The 25,092-nt window shown below is 42.9% G+C and overlaps 1 protein-coding gene across 1 annotated transcript in view; it reads right to left on the reverse strand.

Moving 5' to 3' along the window:
- Positions 1-25,092, reverse strand: part of LOC118228392 (Wilms tumor protein 1-interacting protein homolog) — a 29,396-nt gene continuing 4,304 nt past the window's right edge. Inside the window, exons 2-8 of the mRNA XM_035419878.1 lie at positions 15,564-15,665; positions 5,723-5,790; positions 2,819-2,881; positions 2,518-2,648; positions 1,909-1,960; positions 1,720-1,788; positions 1-327 (exon numbers count right to left, since the gene is read on the reverse strand). Of these exons, the coding sequence (XP_035275769.1) occupies positions 175-327; positions 1,720-1,788; positions 1,909-1,960; positions 2,518-2,648; positions 2,819-2,881; positions 5,723-5,790; positions 15,564-15,665 (638 nt within the window). The 3' untranslated portion in view covers positions 1-174. The remainder of the gene's footprint in view (positions 328-1,719; positions 1,789-1,908; positions 1,961-2,517; positions 2,649-2,818; positions 2,882-5,722; positions 5,791-15,563; positions 15,666-25,092) is intronic.

Genomic DNA, 25,092 nt, shown 5'->3' on the forward strand with positions numbered 1-25,092 from the left:
TTTCCCACTCGGCTAGCAGCGTGCGCCATCGCAAGTCAATTTAACCACCTCCCAGACTCCGGAGGTTAGCGCCCTCTGGTTGGCCAGAGAGGGTCCCAGGGTGCCTCTCTCCGCATCCCCGTCTCTGCTGCTTTCTCTCAGTCCCGCTGTGCCCGCTGTGCCCGCTGGCTCCGTTCACAGCTCCGTGACGTGCAGGGGGCACCCGGCGGGCGGCTGCGCGGGCGCTTGCGCCTTCAGCCTGCGGATGTGGCAGCCGTGGCAGAGCAGGCGGCCCTCCAGGGGGTAGCAGCGGTGGCCCTCCTCGTCGTTCAGCTGCAGCTGGCAGTCCTGCGGAACGGAGCAGAGGGGAGCACAGTGGAGTTAGCAGTGGTGCCGCTAAGTCCTACGCTGCAAGTCACTCTGGACAAGGGCATCTGCTAAATGAATTACTGTAAGGCTGGATCCCACCATACAATGCCTACTGCACAGAGCCTGCTTAGGGTTGAAAGTGATAGCAAGAGCCTCTCCACACACACACACACACACACACACACACACACACACACACACACACCACCCACAAACGCAACTGGAACAGGAACAGTTGTTAGGCAAGCGCGAGTGACAGGGGTAAAGAAATATATGTTTTCAGTTCCCCGCAAAGAGAATACCCGTGAAATCATATTCTGCTGTGACCGACAGCTCATGGTGTTCAACGTGCGTGTTTAAAGACCTAATCCTTTTTTATAATCTTTGAGAGGAAAGTATAAACAGCAATGGTTATTTATGGTTTGTAATGGATGTTGGACTAAAGCCAACCGCGGTTGAGTGACATTCAAAATGCATCTAAGACGAGCCATTAAAGAGTCTTAATGCAAACGAAAACAAAGAGTGAAATCGTAATGTTTGTTTTGCCGTGACTAAGGGTTAAGGGAGGATCAACGCGATCCCACAGGGAGCGAAGCAGTCAACAATGCCAGAATCCAGCCGTGTGTCTCAAACACCAGGGGCCCGGTACAGGAAAGCGGCAGGTCAATTATTAACACCATTTCTGTACCACCACAGAGGGCTCAGACCAACAGACAGACAGATAGACATGCACACACACACACACACACACACACACACACAGACACACACTCTCAGACAGACAGAAAGGACTAGACATGCGCACACACACCTACACACAAACACACACACACTCTCAGACAGACAGAAAGGACTACACATGCCCACACACACCTACACACAAACACACGCACAGACACACACTCTCAGACAGACAGAAAGGACTACACATGCACACACACACCTACACACAAACACACACACAGTCTCAGACAGACAGAAAGGACTACACATGCCCACACACATAACTACACTCACACATGCACACACACACACACACACACACACACAGACACACACTCTCTGACATACAGAAAGAACTAGAGATGCACACACACACCTACACACAAACACACACACTCAGACAGACAGAAAGGACTACACATGCCCACACACACCTACACACACACGCATGCACGCACACACACGCACACACACACACACACACACACACATTCTCAGACAGACAGAAAGCCCCGGGGCTTCCAAAATTGACACGGTGGCTCAGTGCGCTTTGGGCAGACGCAGTGTGGAAAGGCCGTGACAGATTATTCAGCCCGTGTGAAACGGAGACGGAGGAGACAGACGTGGAGACCGGCTGCACAGCCTCACCTCGCAGTGATAGCACTCCACGTGGTAGTCCTTGTCCATGGACACCACCCTAATGGTCTCCTCAGAGCCCTGCGGGGAGACACGCGCACACAATCACACAATGTGGGGACCCCCGTTGAGCAGAACTCGCTCCTGCGGTTACAGCGCTGATGTCAGCCAAGAGGCACGGCGCGGCTAGCGGCAAATTACCTGGGCGGGAAGGATCGGCTGGTTGCAGGAGGCGCACTTGGGAGCGAATACCCTGCGAAACAAAAAAAAACGCATGCGTCAGGACAAGCTTTTCTCTGTCGACACAAACGGAGCCTCCAGATTATTGGTCTCCACGGGGGCAGCGCTGTAGTAGCGCCGCGCAGTAATCAGGGCTCCCGAAGGGCTGATTCATACGCGTAAACACACATTAGCGCTAATTCCGCCTGCATTTTAACCATGGAGACACCCGCCGGTGCCAGTTAGCGCGGTAATTCGGTTTGCGAACATCAACGCGTACAGCGGTTCGCGGCTTCGCGACATGTCTGGTTCGGTGGCTCACGGAAAGCTGCTTCTCAGAGCCCTTCTCGCTTTCCCTTTCAAATTGGATAATGAAGGACATCGGGTGGGGATGGCCCTATCAGATAGAGGTGGGAGAGGGGCGGACTCCTGGCCCGCTCGTGGCCTTGCGACCCTATTGGTTGGGAAGCTCGTGGAAAGCTGCTTCTCAGAGCGCTGCTTAGTTTCCCTTGCATGTTGAATAATGAAGGACGCTGAGTATGGGTGGCCCTATCAGACAGAGGTGGGAGAGGGGCGGATCCCTGGCCGTACGTGTGGTAGTCTTTCACGCAGTAGATGTTGTTCTCCACGTCCACGGTGAAGGGCACCCCGTCCAGGCCGTCGTTGCAGACGACGCAGCGGAAGCAGCCGGGGTGGTAGGACTTGCCCAGCGCCTGCAGTATCTGCACACAGCCAGAGGAGAGACGATCAGACCAGCAGGCGGAGTCAGGCGCTAAAGACGGGAACTTTAAGGGAGCCCCTGCTCCAAATGGGTTAGAATTCAACACACCAGGGATGTGCTCAACCGACAAAAGTGCAAATAACCGACAAGAGAACTTAATGCAATTCTTACCATTTCCATGATGAGGTGGCCACACACAAAACACTTTTCTGCTGTTTGCTGGAACCCAGAATACTGCAAAAAAAAAAAAAAAAAAAAAAAGAAATTCATTGTTAATCCTTTTTTTTGTGAAAAAGTTACTATTTCAATATGGATGGTTCTGCTAACTGCACCCCTAGCATGCGAAACAGAAAAATACACAAATTTGGGACCACCACACAGGACAAGACCAATTACAGCATGTGATCTATAGTGGGCGCAAGTGTTCCCTTTACAACAAGGAGAATTCAAATTTTTCTCTGCGGTATGATAAAGGGGAGATTTTTTTTTGTATCTTCTTTGGTGTCAAACGCACAGGAACTAAACACATTTGCTTCCTGCTGCATGCAGACAGATGATAAAAGTTTAAAAAGGTCAGCGTGATTCCACAGCGGATCTTTAGGGTCACATCCTCGAGGGTCGCCAAGGCACGCAGCTCGGACGAAGGCCATCTGTGGTGCGTGACCTTAGGGTCGAGGGGGGGAACCAGCTTGGTGTTAGCTGCGCTGGTTGATTAGATGCAGCCAACATTGTTACGCCGTTCTCTAAAACACACCATCTGCCTGCCTCTTGGAGACAGGGGAGTAAGGGGGATGGTCCACCTTGCCAACGGCAAAATGACCGAAGTCTTCGGCACGCAATGAGCAGTCATTTACAATTTTTATTTTGTCTTTCTTCTCTAGAAATTAGCAGGACATCATCGTCTGTCAAGGGTGCACAACCCCGGTCAACCATCAGCTTAGGCAGTTTTCCTTGTTGCTCAGCACTTCAATAAAGTAGCAGGTCACACAGCGAAGTCACCTGCATCCTTGGGTCTAATCTAGTTCATGATTTTAAGGTAGGAAACAACCCAGTAATCCCTGTGGTCCCTGAATCAAGATTTGTAACCCTTGTCTCAGGCATGAAGTACTGTTCTAATACTTTTGAGACCTATCACTTCACGTAATCTACTATCGACCTGTGTTGATACCAGGGGTTTCTGAAAACAATTTCAATCGTCACATCAAAATACTTCTCAAACTTGTACATTTTAGGGAGGCCATATTTGAAGACTGAGTAGACAAGAAACACAGGTATTTAATCAATTATATAAAAAATTTTCCAATACACAATTTACACAACTTCGCATTCTGCATTAATAGTCAAAATTATTTCACCGTTTTGACACATGCCATTCTGAGAACTGCCTCAAGGGCATGTTCATTACATTCCACTAACTTGCCAAATAAACAATGAAATTTATTACAAGGACAAAAAAAAAGAAAAACGCCGGTCATTATGTCAGTTGTGATCATTTCAAAATATTTCACATAGGCATGATGAACCTGAAGCCAGGAGGTCAAATGCAACAACTAAGGAGGTCTGCAGTGACAGGCCACTGATAAATGCTGCACAGTTGTGAAGAATGTTCCAGAAGCGCTTCGAGATTCATCCTTCAGGGCAGGGAAGAACACAGACTGCATACTATAGTTCCCCCCCCCCCCCCCCCCCGCCAATTTCTGTGCACATAGACTTGTTCCTCAAGATAACGACCACATGTCCGCATCCACGGTCCTACTTAACTAATGTTGATCAAAGAAAAACCCAGCACGTGCTGTACTTGTTTGGTGGGTGCTGTGATGGCTAGTACACACTGAGGGGAAAGTAAGCGAGTTTCCATTCCTGCACTGAGTGACCGGTACTCCCTGTAACTGTCCAGTGTTCATGTTTAAACAGCGCTGTTAATGGGCACCCATGACCTTGGACCCTGTCTGTGTTCCCCTGTGGGACAATTTCATAACAGAGGCCATTACATAACAGCTCACTGAGAAAATCCCAACGATGGACTGCACAGCTATCTCTCCAACACTCAAAATCGCGTTCAGACAAAGCTCATTATAAACAAAATGAATAAAAAAGAAGGAGCTTTCAGATGAAGTTGCCGACAGGCTTCAGCAGAAAGCTTTCGTTAATCAATTCCTCTTCTCACAGACACAGACACACGCACACGAGGTGTTTAAAAAAAAAAAAACGGCTTCTTCACAAAATGCGTTAATTCATAAAGAAACCTGCTTCACTGACTCATTTCTCGTGAAATCTTTTGAACATCACCTGTTGATGCGGAAGGCACGACACGTGTCCAATTAGTTGAATCTGCCGGCAGAGTTTAAAAAAAACAAAAAAAAAACACAGCTATGCTATTAAAAGCGGACTAATGTAAGATAATATAAGATTACTAATGTAACATTCAGTGAGAGATTTGCTTTGAACTCTAAAAGCCGTAAATAACAGGGAAACAGCACCACCTCGCATTTTAAAATCTAAAGGCTAAATTTTAAGTTATGATTTTTTTTAAATCAAGGGCTGCCAACTAGGACTGTTGTGATGAATACTGATAAATGCAGTTGGTGCATTAAAGCCTTTGCATGATAGCTCGGGGGTAAAATGGCCGTGTCCTTGATGTTTTTTTTCATACGTGGAAGTGGACATGCTGTATGCAGAAATCCTTAGCAGAACCCGGCATGCCCGTGCCTGCTTCCTGATTAATTCTCGTTCCCTTTCCCGCTGTGCGATATGGCAGCGGAAGAAACATGACTCCGGGACCCGCTGCTGCTCAGACCTCTCCCACAGTGGGGTCTCATCATTAGCGCTCCTCAAGACTAATGAGGTCATTTTGCTCCTTGGGAGGAACCGAGAGTTTAAATGGCTGGCACTCGGCATTCGATGAATATTCAGTAGCGGCGCGCGAACATCTGTTTCTGTTCGCGACACCCCGCGTAGCTTCGGAGGAAGGGCCACGGCGCGCGGCGGGAGACATCTGTAGGCTCGATGGCCGCCGCTTTGCCCCATCTGCCGCGGGCTTCCGCGACATTTACGCTGAACAAGCGGACGACTTACCAGAAAATCTTCTTCGCAGTAGACCTTGCCGTTGACATTGTAGAATGCTTTCCCTCTCAGCCTTCTCCCTGTAAAAGACAGAAGAAAATGTGACAGGTCAGGAAGACACAACGCGACACATCCTATCACAGTTAAGGTGATGAGACAGTGGAAAAGGTGATAGGCTGAAGAGCTTATCTTGATTTATCACTTGATTTGCAGGTAAACTATGAAACCTCTCAGATATACAATGTTGGAGACTGACTCAAAAAAATAATGAAATTCAAAATTTCCATTTGCAAATTAAATACCAAAGGACGATGAAAATAATATTTTCCTATAGTTTAATAATATTAAAGTAGCATATCTTACAGTACTGACTGCAGAGCAAAGCCATTTATCAGTACATTTATCAATGTGGGGAGGACGAACCAGCATGAAAACTGTTGTACTTTTTGCAACTTGAATATAAACTATTTTGTCCTGACCACATTGTTTTCTGTTACACAAAGTCTGCAAAACAAAGAATTTTAAAAGTTCTATTTTACCATGTAAGATGGTTCATTTTTCACCTCTGGTTTGGAAATTACATACAGTGTATGTACATATAGAAACCAAGACTAATGGGTTCACAAATCAGGCTTTGCTGACTTAGCAACTTGCGAAGTCAGCCATGACAGTGCAGTGTAGATCTGTTCAAAATGGTCATAATGGCCCATGGCTGAACTAATGACCTTTGACACTATCCAGTTTCCTATTGCAAAAGAGCCTGCAAGTAAGGCTGTCCAATGGGATGTGCCAACAGGCAAATCACTTTCCCTGCAATCTGCCACCACACCTCTGCAGAATGAGAAGGGTGTCGCTTTCACTACAACATGTTTAACCGCACATCTTATCGAGCCAGACAGAATCCAGTGAAAAGCTTCCAGGAAACGATGCCCCCACTGAATACTGCCTCCATTTTCCTTGGAGCAGAGCTTGCACAACAGCACATATTAGCCAGAGAGAGTTTTCCCCCCTGATGTGATCTGGAAGTTATCCTCATTAAAACAACATCTTCAGTAGCTCCTATGGGAGTCATGTGAACGCACAGACCAGGCTGGGCTGCATGCAGTGCAACTGTATTAATCGGAGAATTGCTACCACTACAGTAAATATAGTAAGGCTGAGCCTTTTGAGAAAGTACTTTTGAGATCTTTATTGCTACCAGTGGTTTTAGCCTCATGAACCCTCTGGGAGGATGTTGTGTACCAATAAAAGTTGAAAATAAAATAGGCTACATCTGCAAAAAGCATGACATATAACGATGTACTTTCAACACTTACATTTTTAGCATTTACACTGGTAAAACTGAACATGTGTTGAATTTTTTTTATTCCATCATTACCCCATAACTGATTCACAATGAAGAAACTATTATTTATTATGAAATGCCTCAAGCAATGTCCATCATTTTTTCTCAACCAATATACATCCCTATTTTTCAGCAGAACAGCCCAGTCGTCCTATAGGGGAGGAGTAAACTTCATGCACAGTTAGTAGATCCACCAGTACGAGTTTAGAGCAGTGATACCCAATCATGCGGGGCCAAGAGTTTGCATGTTCATTCCAACCAATTACTACACTTGCTGATTTCACTCATTAGTGCACCTTCAACCTGAGATGCAGGAACTCATTAGTGAAATCAGCAGGTGTAGTGATTGGTTGGAAATGAAAACCTGCACTCTCATTTTGACCTGTATGTAAAAAATTGCGTCAATCTTACTTTCTTCAACCACAAACTGGCATCACTGTTTCTGCAGTTAAAAACTAAGACCAAAGAATATAGGCCCTTATATAACAATTTTGTGGGTTTAATTATACTGCTCAAAAGCTATATTTTTAATGTAAAAATAACTAAATTAATTACCAATAAATATGAATTTAAATGCATATAGCTAGTTCATTGTGTTGCATAATAATTATGCAACACAATCAATCAATCAGGGTTTATTTATAGAGCACATTTCATACAAATTTGCAACACACACACACACATCACACATAGTGACATCACACTGGCTTCACAGAGCACAGTTGAGGCACATCTTCAGCTCCATACTTAACCGCCAGATCTTACAGGATGTGAAATAGCTGTTTTCACTCCTTCATTTTCAGCCTCTAGCTCTCTAAATAGTGTACCTGTATTTCACACAAATCATTTCTAAGCCGTGAAACCAGAAAATCCTTTAAAACAAAAAAAAAATCTTCTGTGCTGGAAAACGCTACTCGCATCCGTAAAAGACAAGGTGGTGGAAGCCGCTTGCCTTTTGCGCCTTGTGCTGCAGGCACTGTATTACGAAGCGTTAAAGGACCAGTCACCTGCGATTTTCACTGGCTACAGACAACATCCGCAATCTCACAAAGTACTGCTTGTACACGGTGCATTCCACGCTCCGGACCCACCTATAACGGCCAGAGCATACGTGCCGCGGAGCTGGAAGGTAAACACAAAGCAGGTCGCGGTCCCCTCCCTGCCTGCCGCCCCCCCACCCCCCCGCACTGGCTGTGGTCTGTTCCTAAAGGACCAGGAGGCCTGTGCAAACAGGGACATTCTTTCTGTCTGAGGTCACTGGCTTGTCCTATTCATCCCCCCTCCACCCCCCCCACCCCCCTTCCCAGGAGCTCGGCTCAGGGAGGGGAGGGGCCAGGCTCCACAGCGGGCATCTCTCCCTCCTCTTTGTTCCACAGAGACGGCAGCACCGAGCCCCAAACTCAGGACCTCTGCATTTCTGATTACCTGTCGCTTCGGGACCCCTGGCTACTTTACCTGGACTTCATAACAGGGCTGATTTTATACACCAGCACCGTGTGATATTACACTGCAGCACCTGTCTACTGCAGTTTCCTCCTCAGCCACTTACACAACCAGAAGAACAGCAAATGTATCTACTATTGCGTTTTGTCCATTTCTTTTGTCATTTTCCCTTGTAAATTCTTGAATTACATTTACAGTGTCATCGATTCAGGTGCACTTCCTAATGGCTACTCAATTTTTATACTCAAATCCTGTTTGTATTTACAGCCTCGCTGTATTTCAATGCTGTTGATGCGGTCGTAAATAAGGGCTATGCTTTATATGAATATTTTCACATTAACACAGAGTTCCTTAAATTTTATAACTCCTGTTTAGTACTCTGCAACATTCTCTGAGGATGCCACTCTGAATGCTTCATAACTGAAAGAGAAATCAAACTAGCTGGTTATCTCCTGGACTTATTTTGCACTTAATGTCCTTCAAAAATGGTCAATTTCCTTGTTTTGATACTGCGCTTAAAATTCTTGTAGTGGTACGATTCCAAAATATCCTCTGACAATTTCCAAAAAATGTTAAATAAACACACAAGGAGTCTCAAAGGAAGGTTTGTTACAGTTACATAATACTCAGGAGACAGTGATGTTTATTTCCCCAAAATTTCTCCATCTTTTGTATTTAAAAAAAGAAGAAGCAATTTTTACATACAATTTACTTCAATAAGGAGCAGGTGCCAGGAAGAGTTACCTACCTGGCTGCCTACACAGTGAGGACCTACATACCAGGATGAGAATTAGTGTATAGCCCTAATGATAAGATTTACTGCCATGGCTTAATAACTATGACCTTTCCTAGGCTGACTTAATGACCACAAATTCACTGTATGTCAATACACCACCACAGTACACGTCTGAGGAGAGGATATTTCCTAGAAAACACCATCAGTGAACAAAGGCACCCAAAATATCAATAACAAGCAATCTCAGCATGCATTGAAAAGGCTAGACAGAATTGCTTCTCCACTTATGTTAACTGTTCAATAGCTTTTGATGAAACCACAAATGCCGACATGCATTACGCATACTCTATTTGTTTAAGCCATCATCTCTCTGATCTTAAACAACCATTTTGAGTGCTATAAAGTGAGACACTGCACCTTTCAGAAACAGTATAAATAACTGTCTTTATTGCACACAGCACTGCTGCCTTATTTCTCCAAGGACACAAACTCCAGACTTCCAGACTACACGGTCTGTGGACAAGGATGAGGTTCAACTGTAGATAAAAGTCGCTGGACTAATTGTGCTTTAATAAAAATGTAGTTTTTTTTTCAAGTGGATTCAGTCCCAAGAGCCTAAATCTTTCCACGGAGGACCCCATAGAAAGACTGCAGCAGAACCAACTACTAGGCATTTTCATGAATAACTCCATTAATAGGCTGAAGAAGATTTCCGTAACCAGGCTATTCCAAGCAGATCAATTGGTGGTCAACTGGAGGTTAAAAATCAAAGCCCGTTCAATGCATTATTTGACCTGAACATGTTGCCTGCAAAATGTTGCCTGGAGAAATATGGAAGGTTTTTAGCTGGGCTGGTTGTGAACTTCTTTAAAAACACTAAACTTTTTCTGCTATAAGCAAAATTTGCTGACACCTCAGAAAGTTACAAACATGCTCAGTTTTAAGTGCAACTCAACTGCTTTCCATTTTCATCTATTAAAATGTAAGCTTAGGCTAACCTACAGTAAGAACATACATTTTAGATTCCAGATAGTTATACCAAGCTTGCTAACAACTGGTGCTGGTATTTTTAGGTTGTTAGCACATACAAAATGCCAGTACAGTAGGTAGCCTACCCAGCAAGCTAAAATTTTGGTGTTATTCAGTGCTGTATATGCAGCCACAATGTAATGTTGTCATTGGTTACTTGAGAATGGAATTTTACCATTTGCATTTGTGTTAGTGTAAAGCAGTTACAGTACATTTTGTTTTATAACCCTTGGAAGTCAAATCTAATGTAGCCCCTGAGGTAGCTGAGCCATATTCAAAAGCCAAAACAATCACGAGATGACTGTAATATCATACAACTGCAACTTACATAAATCATACCATTTGACAGGGACCATCTGGCCATAAGCTCTATTAGCAGTAAAGAGATTCTCCAACCAAACTGCAGTTTGATCTCAGACCTGTTGACCAAAGGTTACATTTTAGCATCTAGGCTAGATAGTTTGGAGTTTTCATTTTCATTTCATTTCATTTAATTCCTCTAGAGCAGAGATGTCTAATCTTAGCCAAAATGGTGTGGGTGCAGTTTTTTGTTTAAGCCCAGCACTAAGACAACTGATTGTACTTATTAAGGTCTTGATTGAAGAGAATAATTAGTTAAATAGTTAAATAAAAACCTGGTTATGGTTATACACTTTGTTGTACGTCGCTCTGGATAAGAGCGTCTGCCAAATGCCTGTAATGTAATGTAAAATCAGGTGTTGCAGTGCTGGGCTAAAACAAAATCCTTCTTGGATAAGATTGAACACCCCTGTTCTACAGGATACGGGATACCAATCCCCACCGACTTTGTTCCTTACACCACGTAAACAAAGACAAATTTGTCCACAGAAAGCCAGAATGGCCCCAAAACACGGGGAATAAATAAATAAAAACAGATTACTGAAAGTCAATTACACAGATCCAATCTTAAGTTCTCAGAATTCATGTGACCCTTTTGCTTCCCACAATAAACATGCTGATAACCATGGTTTCCTGGAAATTATTTTTGGCAAACCCCTCGGGAAAACAGTTAAATCACTGCTCCAATTAAAAAAAGAAACCTTTCACAGACCAACTGCATTAGCCTGCATTTTTGAACATTTATCCATTTTTATAGCCAGATATTTAACACAGAAATGCATTTAAATGTATTTGAAATGCATTCCATAAACACACAGCAGCATTACAGTCTATCCCCGAGACCCAGCTGCCCCAAAACATAATTGAATTTGAGTCAGAAAAATTCCATTCCGTGAAGATGGACCAAAAGAAAGACCAAAATCCCAATTATAATCTAAAGGTCCATCCCCTCCAGAATTCAGACTAGCAGGCATGCAGCCAGCCACACCACGTTCACCCAAAATCACAGCATCTGATGTTTGTTTTAGTCACTGCAGTGGAAGCCTGAATGTCTTGCAGGGCTGGAGCATGTGGATCGCAGTCACCGGATCAAGGAGTCGCCTGTGCGACTAATAAAGTGAAGAAAACCCAGGAAGCTGAAGCCCCACCCTATGGGACTACTGGCCACAGTTGCCTTTGGCACAATGAAGATTCAGTTCTGGACCAGACATACATCACTACAGTAATGCTTTAGCTTTACATGTCCCAGGAGGCCGTACAGCAAGTACACTCTAATCCTGTGATAAACAATTATGAAGATCTACTAGCAGAAAACAGAGCTCAGTGATGGGCCCGCTGCTTCCCGATATGCTAGTCTAACCTTAGCGGCTGGCTTTGTCGCCATGGCAGCAGTGACAACGTACCTTGGAAAGCTGCCAGGCAAAACGGTTGGCAAAGAGACCGCCCTGTGGAATCTGAGGTGTGCGTAAGAGAAGCGAAAAACATTTCAACAATGAAACCGACTGTGGTTACAATATGAGGACTGCTACTGAAGCCTCTGAATACATTATATAAAGACACTTAATGCATTGCACTGACAACAGTGCAGAGGCACTTCCATATATTTTTGAAAGAATGCCAACGCCATAAAAACTGGGAAATTAAACAAAAAATAAAAACATTGGCACTGTCATGTCTGCTTGCTGTTGCTCCCACAGAAGAGCTGGCCCAGGGTACATTTTTGTGGTGAAAATCGGTGAAATGGCATCTAGGCTTTCAGGTAACAAAACCAGCTACATCTGGTTCACAAGTGAAAGTTTTCTTACCGACTAGAATTTAGCCATGCTATATCCAGGTAAAGCCTGAGCTATATTGGGGTTAACAGAGTCAGTTTATGACAAAATATCTTTCAACCTAGATTTCCACCCCTCTAGACACCTGCAGTCTGGCTCTGGCTCACTGGCGGTAGTGAGGAGGTGAGTCAGTGGGAGGACAGCACAGGTGAGACGGGTACAATCGCATTGGCTGTCCTCCTGCAGGATGCTGGGACAGGCCTCCAGGAAACAAGGCTCCACTGTCTCACCCCAGATGTTAGCGACGGCCCTGCATTTACCTGACGGCAAACATAAAGGGGGAAATCTAGAGCCCCCTGGGGGGGGTAACTGGTCTAATGTTGGAAATAAGGTTTTGCTTTTGGTTCAGTTAGCCCAAAAGAAGTTTCTTTTAAATGAATACATTTCTTCTAAATCGCTTAGTCCTGTTTACAGTCTCAGTAACGCATTTTATTTTCAGTGTGACTGTCAATGTTCATAAATCACTGTCGTGTTTATGAGAGGTGACCTCATTTAAGAAACCCAGAAGAGAGAACTTCCTTAAAGAAAAACAGAGAGAAAAAAAATCCCCTTCCCAGGTTTGAATCCACCCTCCTCTGTCTGAACAAACAGGGCTCTATTACCTGCAGACACTGTGGTCGGGATGCTGAGGGTGAGTCACTGAGTTTGGTTCTGCTAAGACGGGAATTTCCCCGCCATTTTCTAAACGAGTGCAGGCCTGCTCCCCCCTGTGTGTGTCCCATGTAAACACCCCCCTCTCCTTGGCCCCCTTCAGTGCCGGGACGGGGCTCGGTGTGGCCGAGTCACGGACTGGGGCGTAATCCTGTCTCACCTCCTTCAGGTGGGCAGCCCCTGCGTCAGGTGTGGTCTGCGATGGACGAGGAGTCACAAACAAACTCGGTTACAAATAGTGTCTGGTGAGTGAAACGAGTCACGTAACTGTCTACTGAATCATTAGAGGGCCAGACAGACGTCTATTATCTGACTGACTTTGTCGCTGGCACTCACTTGTGGTTAACAGTGACAACCAGTACACGGCAGGGTATGGAGGCGGAGTCAGTCAAGCGGTTGAGACGACCTCACTGTGTTCGTTGGTAAAGTGTTCGTGTGTGTGTGTGTGTGTGGGAGTAAATGCAGCCAACTTTAGAATCTATGTTCTACGTACTTCAGGACATTATATGTGAGAATACTCTGAAGTGTGCTGGGTTCAAAGTCACACTAAACCATGCAGGGTTTAAACTTTGCTTTTTAACTTTTTAACCATCAAGACCAGTTATCATTAACCTATTCCAGGAAATGTGCACCCTAATTATGCCATTGGTTAAAATTATATCCTAGAGGTATTTGCTAATCAATTATTAAAAATAAAAATAACTGTGTTTAAGTAACACCGAAGATGGAAGATGCAAGTGCACGTGTGGAAACATCACTCTCAAGAGTATGGAGTTCAGACACCAAACCCTGCAAAATGAACAAGTGTGCAATTTCAGTTTTTTTTATTTCACAATGTAAACAGACAATATGCTTCTATCCTTTGGGGTCAAATACTACAGGGTGCGCTATCCCCTGACTTTCAGTCAAAGTACAGGGTTCACCAGCATGTCTTTGCAGTACGAACACAGTACGCTGAACTGCACTGCACGAGAAAATACCACAGCAACCCACAACCCACAAGTATCTGAATGCATTCGTAACCTATAGAGCTAATAAACAATATTATGTTTTTTGTTACCTGGTGCTTAAAAAAAAAAAAAAACGGCTATCAGAATCGAAATCGGTTGTTTTGGCTTCATGACTGAGATTAGAACTGACATGCAGCCATTCGAAACATAGTCCTGATCCTTGAGGATTTACCTTCCTTCTGCTATGACTATCTACGACCCTGACTCAGTAACTTCTTGCAGATGCCGACTAAAAATGCAAACGGTATCTGTCGGCTTAAAACGTAACTCAATTTGGTTTCAGTCGATGCATTCCAGCTTAACACTCCACATGACAGTTTGGTTGTATTTTGACCTCTGATCCAGATGTGCTTCCACCCTGTTTTGCCCGCTAAAGCAGAGTGGTACAATGAGACTGTCATGGGGGCCCAAGTCCAAGTGCTTATGAAATTAAAGGGGGAGGGATCGCTTGGAGGGAGGAATCAATGAATCCATGAAGGATAAGCCAAGTCCTCCCCAAAAATTGACACCCGATTCCAGCTCCGGTCAGAAGTGTGAAGCGGTCGAACTCTGGCTCAGCGCCACACTAGGAAAAGAAGTTGACCACTACTCTTCCAGCTACCCCATCTCCGCACAATCCCTCAGATAGCAGTCAGCAGCTTATTAGGAGCGTAAACACAGACACCAGCTGGCTGTCTTACACGTCACCCCTGGGTGGACTTTTGTGCACTTGTGAGGACTTTTTAAAAGCTCTCACAGAAATGGTCCAGGTCGCAGTGAGTGAATTCTCGGGCCTGCCTCGACTGCTCTGGAATTGATGCGATGGAAATACCTGGAACAAGCTATAATATTGTTGGTGTCAATAAGAAAAGGCTCCATTCAAGCCATTAAAGCTCCCACATCAACAAGACATGCCTGGTCTCAATCGTAAAACCCAAAGTTTTTTGTTATGTACCTTCTTAAATACAGATCATGTTGCCAAGTTGTAATTTTTGGTCCATTGTACTTGTCTAATTTACACCTGTATTTCAATTTCAGTGATTATATATTTAAGCATAATTACCAAGCTCTAACATCTCTCATGGAAACGTAATGTTACCTTACGAAGTCACTACTCATTACTGGCAAATATATATTGGATAACTAAGTAGCTACCGTAAGCAGGTACACAGGTGTGGGGACAGTGAATGGATCCTCAAATTGTGACTTCTATCATAAACACAATATGAAGCAATAGAACGTTAAAACACACCACAGAGTTCAGTCATGAGACACAGGCCTTTCAAATCACACAGATTGGTTACTTTGCTTACAGCTCAGAATAAAAAAAAATTAGCCTATAGACAGACCTATGTGTCATATTCCGGTAAATCACAGGCCCGCCTCTAGGCCGTTTCACACTTTTAATACTGAATACAAGCCAGTTCTCTGTAGAGTAGCAAACTGGCTGAGACTGAGACAGACTTACCGCATGAACAGCAGGTAAAACAGTTGGTGTGGTAGAGGTTGCCCATGGCTTGGCAAGCTTGGCTGGCTCCATACACGCCCTTACCACATTTGACACAGATTCCTGAGAAAGAGAGGAGGCATAGAGTCAGTGACATTATACACATAATCATATAGGCTTTCTATAACTGAATATACCAAGGCATTTCAGGTAAGATATCTGGCATACCTTTAAGATTTTCAGTAGCAGTGCAAATACTGAAGTAAAATAGAGATTGCACAGATAATAGTTGCATATTGAAAAGGATATGATTTAAAAGTATGATTAGACTCCATCACTTCGAGCTCATGTACACTGATGGGGGACTGCAAATCTGTAAGAGGCAATTTTGAACTGTGAACACACAGCTGCTTCAGTCTTCATCGACACCATTATGTCTGTGGAAATGTGAAGCCATGGTGACAGAAGAGTGAATGTGCCTTCATGAACGTGGTTATGGTTACTCTCCAAAACAGAATCAGAAAATGTGTCATCCCTCACCAGTCACAAATAATTTGGGCGGGTTTCTAGGAAAAAGATAATGATATCATGACATAGCTTGCTAGCTTGACAGATAAAAGACTCACTGAGGAAGGGCAGACTTTTCAGAACATCAGGGAACTCTGAAAATGACTGGAAGCATTGAGTGTTAAGCAATTTCAGTGGATTCGTAACATGCAGTTTGGCTGATTCCTGCCCCATGAATGGACGCTGGCCCTAAGTAGCGGTGCTAGTGGGTGGAGTGAGTCAAGGTTAATCACTGACTGCCCTAAGGCTCACACATGCACACCTAAGCCTGCTGGGGTCACAGAGATTCCTCCCTTTTATACCGGAACATTCCTGTGGGCACGGCCTGTGTTAGCGGGGCGTGGCTCTGAACAGGACCTGGCAGGTAAGAGGACCACCATGCCCATGGGACACCAGAACCTCAACAACGGATGAGCTAGACCTGGCATGCTTTCCCCGGTCATAAACAAAGGTAGGGTTATGCTGCCATGAAAACAATGGTTGGGTTGAATGTTGGCGAAGGCTAGCAAAGGCTTCGGAGAGGGCTGAACAATCAGGTTTTAAGCTCCATAAAGAATTGTACAGTGTCACACCCCTCCTGAGGTTCCCAAGTTTTTTCTCACATGGGAGGATTTCAAAACCGTTTCCCAGGAACAGCTTTGTAGGCAAGAAATTATTGGCAGTCAAATGGCACAACACACTATATCTTAACGTTTAAAGTATTTCACTGTGTGCACATGGTAAGTTCTTCAAGGGCTCACGGCAAAATCAGGAGGGCAAATAGAGGGCTAGATCCAGGCTAAACTGTGGAGTGTACACAGTCCAATCCAAGTTTGTTATCTCAAGGTAAAGCCCTCTGACAACACGACAAAACATTTAGCCTATGATGTCAACGTTTTAAAAGACCAACACAGATGACTCAACATATGTGAACAATCATTACTGTGCAATTGCTTCATCATGAAAATTTTCCCTTCAGCCACAGCAGCGACAAAAAAAGCAGCGTAAAGATATCAACTGAGTCTTGCTCCTGCAAAAGTTTCTACCTTCAAGTTCTTGTTAGAGTTCAGATGATACCATCAACCTTTACATCCCGATTTTCTGTACATTTCCACCATTTGGAATGATATTTCATAATCTGAAAGCATATTCTGCTGAACAACCTGAAGGTGATATATTTGCTTCAGGATCAATGCCGACTGTTGTCAGCTGATCAGGTGAAGAAAATGATTTTAACAAAACCTGACCTGTATGGGCTTGCAGATTAGCTGAAAATCAGCACGCTGGTTATGAACCGTGAGAGATCTGGTTTGGTAGGGTAGAGTTATCCTAAATGTACAGATTAAATGGGCAGCACTCACCTAACTATATATTTAGCAAGTAAATGTTAGTATTCAGAAACGTATTCAGAACAACAGACCACAAAAGCAAATGGATGTGTTGGCTATGCCTAAGTAGGGGTAGGTCAGACTGTCCTGGCCCCAGTCTCGAATAAGACTTACAGGTGTGAGCACAGGCCACAGGCAACGGAAAACCAGCCAGCTTCCTGTCCGACCCCCACACAGGCAGCAGAATTATGGCTCTCATTTTAGATTAAGAGTGTTTCCCCGGAGGAGGCTCAGCCATGGGCCCCTTTATCAGCAGGAAGTAGCCTGGCACACGCTGGTGCCGTTTCCTCACGCGGCCAATCAAAGGCGCTTTTTCTTTTGCCGGCTGATAAAGGCCATAATGTAGCAATTTGCCGGGCCAGACTCGGTCAGAGCTCCCTCTGCGATTAAAGCAAGGTCAGCCAGTTGTGCTATCGAACGGGAGCCAATAAACTGCAAGAGGCTGATTAGTAGCGCTCACTCTTCTGGGGCAGGGAGCTGCTTACACTGTGGGGATTGGGCTTTGGTCTGGAACGGTTTTTACCACCAGACGTTTTCCCAGTAAAGTTTCAAAATAGATAAACTAAACGGCCCCTTAACACAGTTTTTTTGTTTGCCTCGGCCCAAGGACACCTCCGGTTATGCCCACATGGCCCCATTGCATTCCAGCCTACCTATTCATCTAAAAAACAAACCTTCAGCTCCGTTACTATCTGTGAGATAGATTCAGTTGCATTAAGGTGGTGGAATGGGATAATAAAGCAACATCTTTTCTAAAAGATTTTCCTTGACATGAAGGCTATCATAACAGACCCTTTCAAAGTTTGTAAATAATTGTGACATAACAAAGATGTGTGGGCATTTTGGTGACAAAACACTGTTGGAAACAAGTTAAGTGACTATGCGAAGCAATAAGACGACACTTCCAAGATTGAGAAAGTTATCTTCGTAAACTTGCATTGCCAACTGGCGAAACTCTTCCAGATCCCTACGGTATAACCGACTGGGGCATTGCCAGAACACGTTTACTGAGGCACGGAGAGTGCCCATGTGGCTAGATGAGATGAGATCATAGCCTACTTCCTGAGCAGTGATATAATTGAATATAGCCTAAATATGGTACATGCTGTATATACACAAAACTGCTTAGCTAGCTCAGGGTTGATGTAGCCTACTTAAAATATTCGATGTAAAACAAATGAGCCTATTCTTTATCATACATTTCAGCTTCTGCAATGACAAGTTGATATAGATTTTTTAAACTGGCTGCCGCATGGCTGGTATCAATGCTAGGCAGTGTTGCCAGATAAAAAGTACTGCAATTTCGCCCCGTGGCCTTATAATTATCAAATTTTACCACAAAGTAGCTTGCATAATGTAACAACCAGGAAGCATAGGCGGAGTTTGCAATCACTGACTTAACTATTGTAATCCTGGGTATAATGACTGAGGGCTGTTTTGATAAGCTTACTTTGGCAATGTTGATTGCACCTAGATGTTTTTGCAAGCAAAACACATTTTTAAAAGATCAGTATAAATAGTATTCATGTTTTTGTACTGCTGATATACAGTTCCCTCCACAAGTAATGACAATGAAGATGCTCCAGATTTTCAGGGATGTAAGTGCCCCTGTAGAGCTTTAAGTCTAGCAACGTCTCTGGTAGAGCATATCTAAGCCCTATTTCGAGCCAGGAAAAACCCTGTCATATACACACACACAGACTGATCATTTCTGTATTTAAGTATTTGAGAAAAAGATCTTATATGAACCAACTGCCGCCCTGTCACACAGGATTCCGTAATAACAAAGCGTACTGTTGCCAAAATGCAGGTTTTTGATGACACAGTCCAAGCAGTGTGCTTTTTGGGTACTTAAATCCTTATGAACAATTCAGAACTTGCTATGGCACAGATGTCACCTTTGCAATGCTATGGGCATATGCTGCCACTAAAATATCCTGGAATGCCTCTTCCACTGTCAAGAGCCTGCAGAATTGTTAATTGTTATTTAAATGGAAACACTAACTAAATATTGACAAGAGTTTCACTGCAAAAACCAAAAAATAGTGTCTTAAGTGTTTTGGTCTTGCATTGAGACTTAAAATCTTACTTTTGTGACTTTTGCCATTAAGTACAAAATATTACAGCAAACATTTAAGTTACTTTTTACTTGACAAGTGAAACTGTCTTATCCCATTGGCAAATCCTGAAATGAGCCAAACTGTCTCACCTCACTGACAATCTTTCTGTCTTATTTAGCTATAAAAGTCTCATAAATAAGATTTAAAGCCTAAATATAAGACGAATTATACTACTTAAAAGTAAATAAAAATACTTAAGATTAAGATAATTATTTTAGTTTTTTGCAGTGGTGGCACCTGTAAAGCCAGCTTTCCCTCCTTCACACACCCAGCCACCTGTCACCTGGCAACCTCCTCATGGTCTAATGATCTGGATTCCATTCACAGCTTACATTTGCTTTCTGCTATATGCAAGTCCTGAATTGCACCACATGTAGCACTGCATCACCATACACCTGCCATATAGGCCTATTTGTAACAACAGGAGCAGAGATAAATTCCAAATATCGGCTATAAACAGCTTATGTTATGGTTAAAAAGTTACTCCTCTTTATATCTGAAGAACAAAGAAGAGTACTTCAGAATTTGTACTACTGCTAAACAAGCACAAGGCATTTAGGGCTACACTATGCCACATATAGTGCATATAAACCATGACCATGCTTTACCATTATATCCCCAATGTTGTTATTGTGTTGTTTGTGACCATCACATGGAACAATCCCAACATCTTTGGAGTTACTCCCTACTGTAATCATATCCCACGCATTAGCACATTGAAATGACTCCACACAACCATAAGCTATGCTAGCTTGGTTGGTTCCCAAACCTGGTCCTGCAGACAAAGTATGTGTGCTGGTTTTTGTTTCAACAACAATAGCAACTTCTGAATATTAAAAAGCAGTCAACTGTTCTTCAATTGTTATTCCAATGTCTGCTGCAGGATGATTTAACTTCTTATGGCCAAATTAGAAATATGTTAGATATACATGTTAGACATAGTGTTGCATACTAAGAATAATAAATGTCCCACATTCACATCCAAGGAATTTTTATGAATCAGATCAAATCATTATTTTAAATTCTGTAATATGACAAATAACTGTGTTGGAAAGAGTTTAAGAATACAAATGACAATACGTCAAAATGCATTGCATTAAAATTAAGTTTAAGGAAGAATTTACAGCAGAACTGAAAAGACATGCTTTCCACAACCTTAACTAATCAAATGATTGGCAGCAACAAAACCCAGAATAGTGGGTCCCCAGAACCCGGACTGCCACCACCGACAAAGAGAACCAATCTGATGCATATCCTTTATCACACTGCTGAATAGCTGGTGTAAGTAGCTTTAAATAAGAACAGAATAGCAACAGTGATCAAAGTTAGGATATAGCTATCCTGTTTACCTTTCGATTTCATGGCCACACATTTCAAAGAGTCCTCTGTTGACAGTGTCAAAGCGACACAAATCAAGATGACCACCCGCAAACTTTCATCATTGCACTGACAAAGCAGTCATTTAAAAGTTTCAGCGGTGTTTCAAAGAGAAGTGCACAAAGCAGTACACAGAGTACAATATCTGTATGCTCCTCTAGAAGCATGCCATATAGGCTAGTAGTTTATTTAACAAATGTGTCATGGGGAAAATTGAAGGAAGGAAACAAATCATGCCAAATTGTGACAAAACAGCCTCTAATTCAGATCATTTCTACACATTAGATTTGACTGAAAAAGCCACCATCAAGTCTATAACATAGGCTATATAGACTTGATCCAACTTCATTAAGGAAGCTATAAAATGTGTTTCCAAAAATTTGTAAACCACACTTGCACCCAGCATAATATTGCAATAAAACTTTTAAAAGAATACATGGATTTGATTTTGATTCTTAGTATAATTTTTTTTAAAAGCTGTTGTGATTTAGTTGATATCACACATTGATCCCCTAATTCAAACCACAATAAAAAAGCAGAACCTCTAGTCCACTCAAGTTTTGACCATTGCCCTGGGAAACACTGAAATCACAAATACTTATCAGGACGTGAATCCTTAAGGAAACCTAAACATTATTACAATAGTTATGAGATATGAGACAAAGATATGAGTGCATCAACCATAAATGCTGACTGAGCATAATCACACTTGCAACATACAAGTCTGGGCTGAAATCATTTCCAAATTACATATTTTAGTTAGACATTTTTAATTGTCAGCCTATGAGCATTTGTAATTGCCAATTAATGCCAAAAATACACTTCATTAAAACATTCTCATGTTCTATTTTCTTCTGGTCAATGTCCTCCATGAATCACTGCTATTAGATTTCCTAATAAAAAAGGATTTTCCTGTGGCTAGACACTGATCAAGGTTTCCAAAAAAAAAAAAGACTGGATTTTGGCAGTGAACCAAACCTCTACCACACATCAAGGGTGCAAAAGCACTATCTACCACAGAACCTAGGCTACTACTTTCTCTAAAAACAGGTTTCTTAGAAAATTACCATGACATGAGGAAGGTGAAATGAAGTGGAAACTTTTAATTTGGGCTTATTTTAAACCAGATCATGAATATGCTGTGCTTACGTGATTGCATGGAAAATTGCATTTTTAAAACAGGGCAAAAAAAAGGGTGGGGGGGGTGCAGATTTCATCAGATTTTCGATCTACCAAACAGGTGAGCATGGATACAATGCAATATGCAATGCTGGATACAATGCAATATGCAATGCAATGCTTTTTTAAAATTTTTTAAAAAATTTTTAGAGATCTTCATAACATCCTGAAATGCACACCTGAGATGCTATTTTTCTCCCAATTACTTCAGAGAAAGCTGGGGTCAGATATGGTCAAAATCATTACTCGAGTGAAACCTCCCATATAATGAGCTTGAATGGAAAGGGTAGACTCATATCACCATTTGCTTAATTCTACTGGTACTAAAAGCCAGCGTTGCATTTCCTTTTTTTTCAAATAAGGACAGAATGTTCTGACATCTACTTTGTGCTCAAAATACCAGCACTCAAAAATGTTTGCTCAGCACATAGTTAGAGACACACAGGTACACTGAAAATATCCGAATCATTCTCAGGGGTGTGAATACAGAGCTCAGTTAGGCCATTGTAAAAGTTTTTCCACAGCAAATATTATTCTCTCCCAGAACAGGGATAGAAATAGGACAGAAATAATGGGTTTGTTATAAAAGAAAATAAAAAAAATAGCAAAAACGGTGCAGGTGGAGTTGGCCAACCAAATTCCTCATCTGTGACTGGGTTTTTGTGTGTGTGTGTGTGTGTGTGTGTGTGTGTGTGTGTGTGTGTGTGTGCTGCCGCTGCTTCTGCCTTAATTATTATTCCAAGCAGGTGACCAGACTTGACCCCCACCAATTCTGTCTGGCACATGAGCCAAGATCTCGTGCCAAGTGTCTGGTGCAGCCCAAATACCCCACTGGCTGGTTAATGAAGGGGCTCGTGGGGGAGGTAGGGGAGGCGGAGGCAGGGTGGGGTTCTCCCTCTCCCCCCGGCATTGCCTTTGCCTGTCCAGAGCCAGCTGTTGATTCACGACTCTTTTCGAAACAACAACAACAAACAGAAGCCACACAAGGACTGCGAGCGAACAGCAGACAGTTTAACAACCCCGGGCTTCAATGCCTAGCTGATTGGTTGCTGTGCTGTCGCCACGGAAACAGAGTAGGCTTTCTTGGCCTGGTGTGAGAAGCTTCTGTCCGCTCCCTCAGCTCTCACCTGCTCCGCCATAATGAATGCACAGTAGTTTCAATACTGCTAAGACACCAGAGCAGTATTGCAAATCTTAGTGCTGTTCTCAGAGCATCTCCATTGGCAATCACTGATATTTACTGGCAATGCCGGCAAGTTTGGAGCATTAAATTGCTTTTGTGCTGATTGTCATAGAAAATCTGAATATTTGTGGTCTACGATACTATAGAAGATAACAGAAATTTCTGACCGCTCAAAAATAAACACTTTTTGGTGCCTTTTGTTAAGAGTAAAACAATAGGCGCGTTTTCAAGTCTGAAAGGTCTGTCTGTTTCAGTTATACATTTAAGTGTAATTAGTATGGAAAAAAGCACACAGAAGTTGCCTCCAGCAGCCATTTAAAACAAACAAAGAAACCACTGAATCATTGATAGGCTTCCACACAACCAGAGGCCCAGTTTGGCTCCATTGTTTGCTTAGTGATACATTAGCACAACTTTAACAGTCTACACTTAGATTCCCCCAAGAGCACTTATTTATCATATACAGAAATGTTGCTGTTGACATCACAAAGCAGCTAGATCGAAATAGGACAACAAGGCTTGATCAAAGACATGTTTACACACATGGCTTGTACTAACAGCTAGTAGCCAGCCTACTACATGACTGTAATGTAATGACTGATGTCCATCCCTAAAGGGAAATGAATTCCAGATAACAGATATTTATATACTTGAAATAAAACAATTTAGAAGGCAACATTTACTGGTAAAGAAACAGTTTTTTTCTGTTCCTAATAATTAGGCAACATTTTGCAATACGGTGCAAAATTCAATGCGAGTTCCGGATTCAAAATTCAAGATTTATTTTATTGCCCCCATAAGGAAATCTGTATTGGACTCAACGCTACTGCATAAATACCGAGCTGGTGTTCAGGTTGCTCCCAGTGCAGTGCTGCCATTTTAAGTTGTTTGCACGACGCAAATGTAATGTTTGAAACCTGCTTGCTTGAATAGGGGAGTGGATCCTCTTTAATGACCCTGCTATGAAAGGAGACTAATAAGACAGCCAAAAGCTTCCAAAAGACAGGACGTGCATACTTGTTCATTAGTTCCCTACAAAATATCATCCATGGATAGGTTTTGTTATTTGTCATCACTCTCAGTGTTCTTCTATGGGAAAAGAAACATCCCGAAACAACAGTATTGAGCAAACATCAAAAATCGAAACTGGCCCAGTGTGGCCGTTAACCCCCCATTAAAAGCCTACTTGGCAGGCAGTTCTGGAGGCAAAAATAAAGGCTTGGGGTATAGCAGTAAGTTTCCGTACAATGCGGTTGAAAAAGGCAGTGACACAGCGCACACTCATAAATTAGCCTCAGCATCTCCTAACATCACAGTGTTCGGTTTGTTCACTTCTACACAGACTGCATAGCTGACTGGTGGGAGATGCCCCAAACTACAACTCCCAACCTCTATAACTCCTTTGCAGGCAATCCTGCTCTGGTTTTTTATGAATGAGTGAAGCAACCATGATCTCATCACCTCCTTTAACACAGCTGATACAAATGTTTCATCTGAAACAAATTGAAACCCATTCAAATAAAGGCAATAAAAAAGACAGCCTTTCCTTTCAAAGCCGTATGGGGGTTTGGCCAACAGTCCACAGTGAAACAAACGAGATGTACAGTTACGATGTAACGCCCTCCAGAACGCATTTATTTTAGTGCCCGTCTTTAGTTTATGCCGCTTAAACCTTTTGTAATCCTCTTTTACACCAGCCTAGTTTGCATAAGCAGGCTCATTCAATATTATTGTAGTACTGTAAAAAGCTGAATCCA

The sequence above is a fragment of the Anguilla anguilla genome, chromosome 5 (assembly GCF_013347855.1).
Source record: "Anguilla anguilla isolate fAngAng1 chromosome 5, fAngAng1.pri, whole genome shotgun sequence".
Lineage (NCBI taxonomy): Eukaryota > Metazoa > Chordata > Actinopteri > Anguilliformes > Anguillidae > Anguilla > Anguilla anguilla.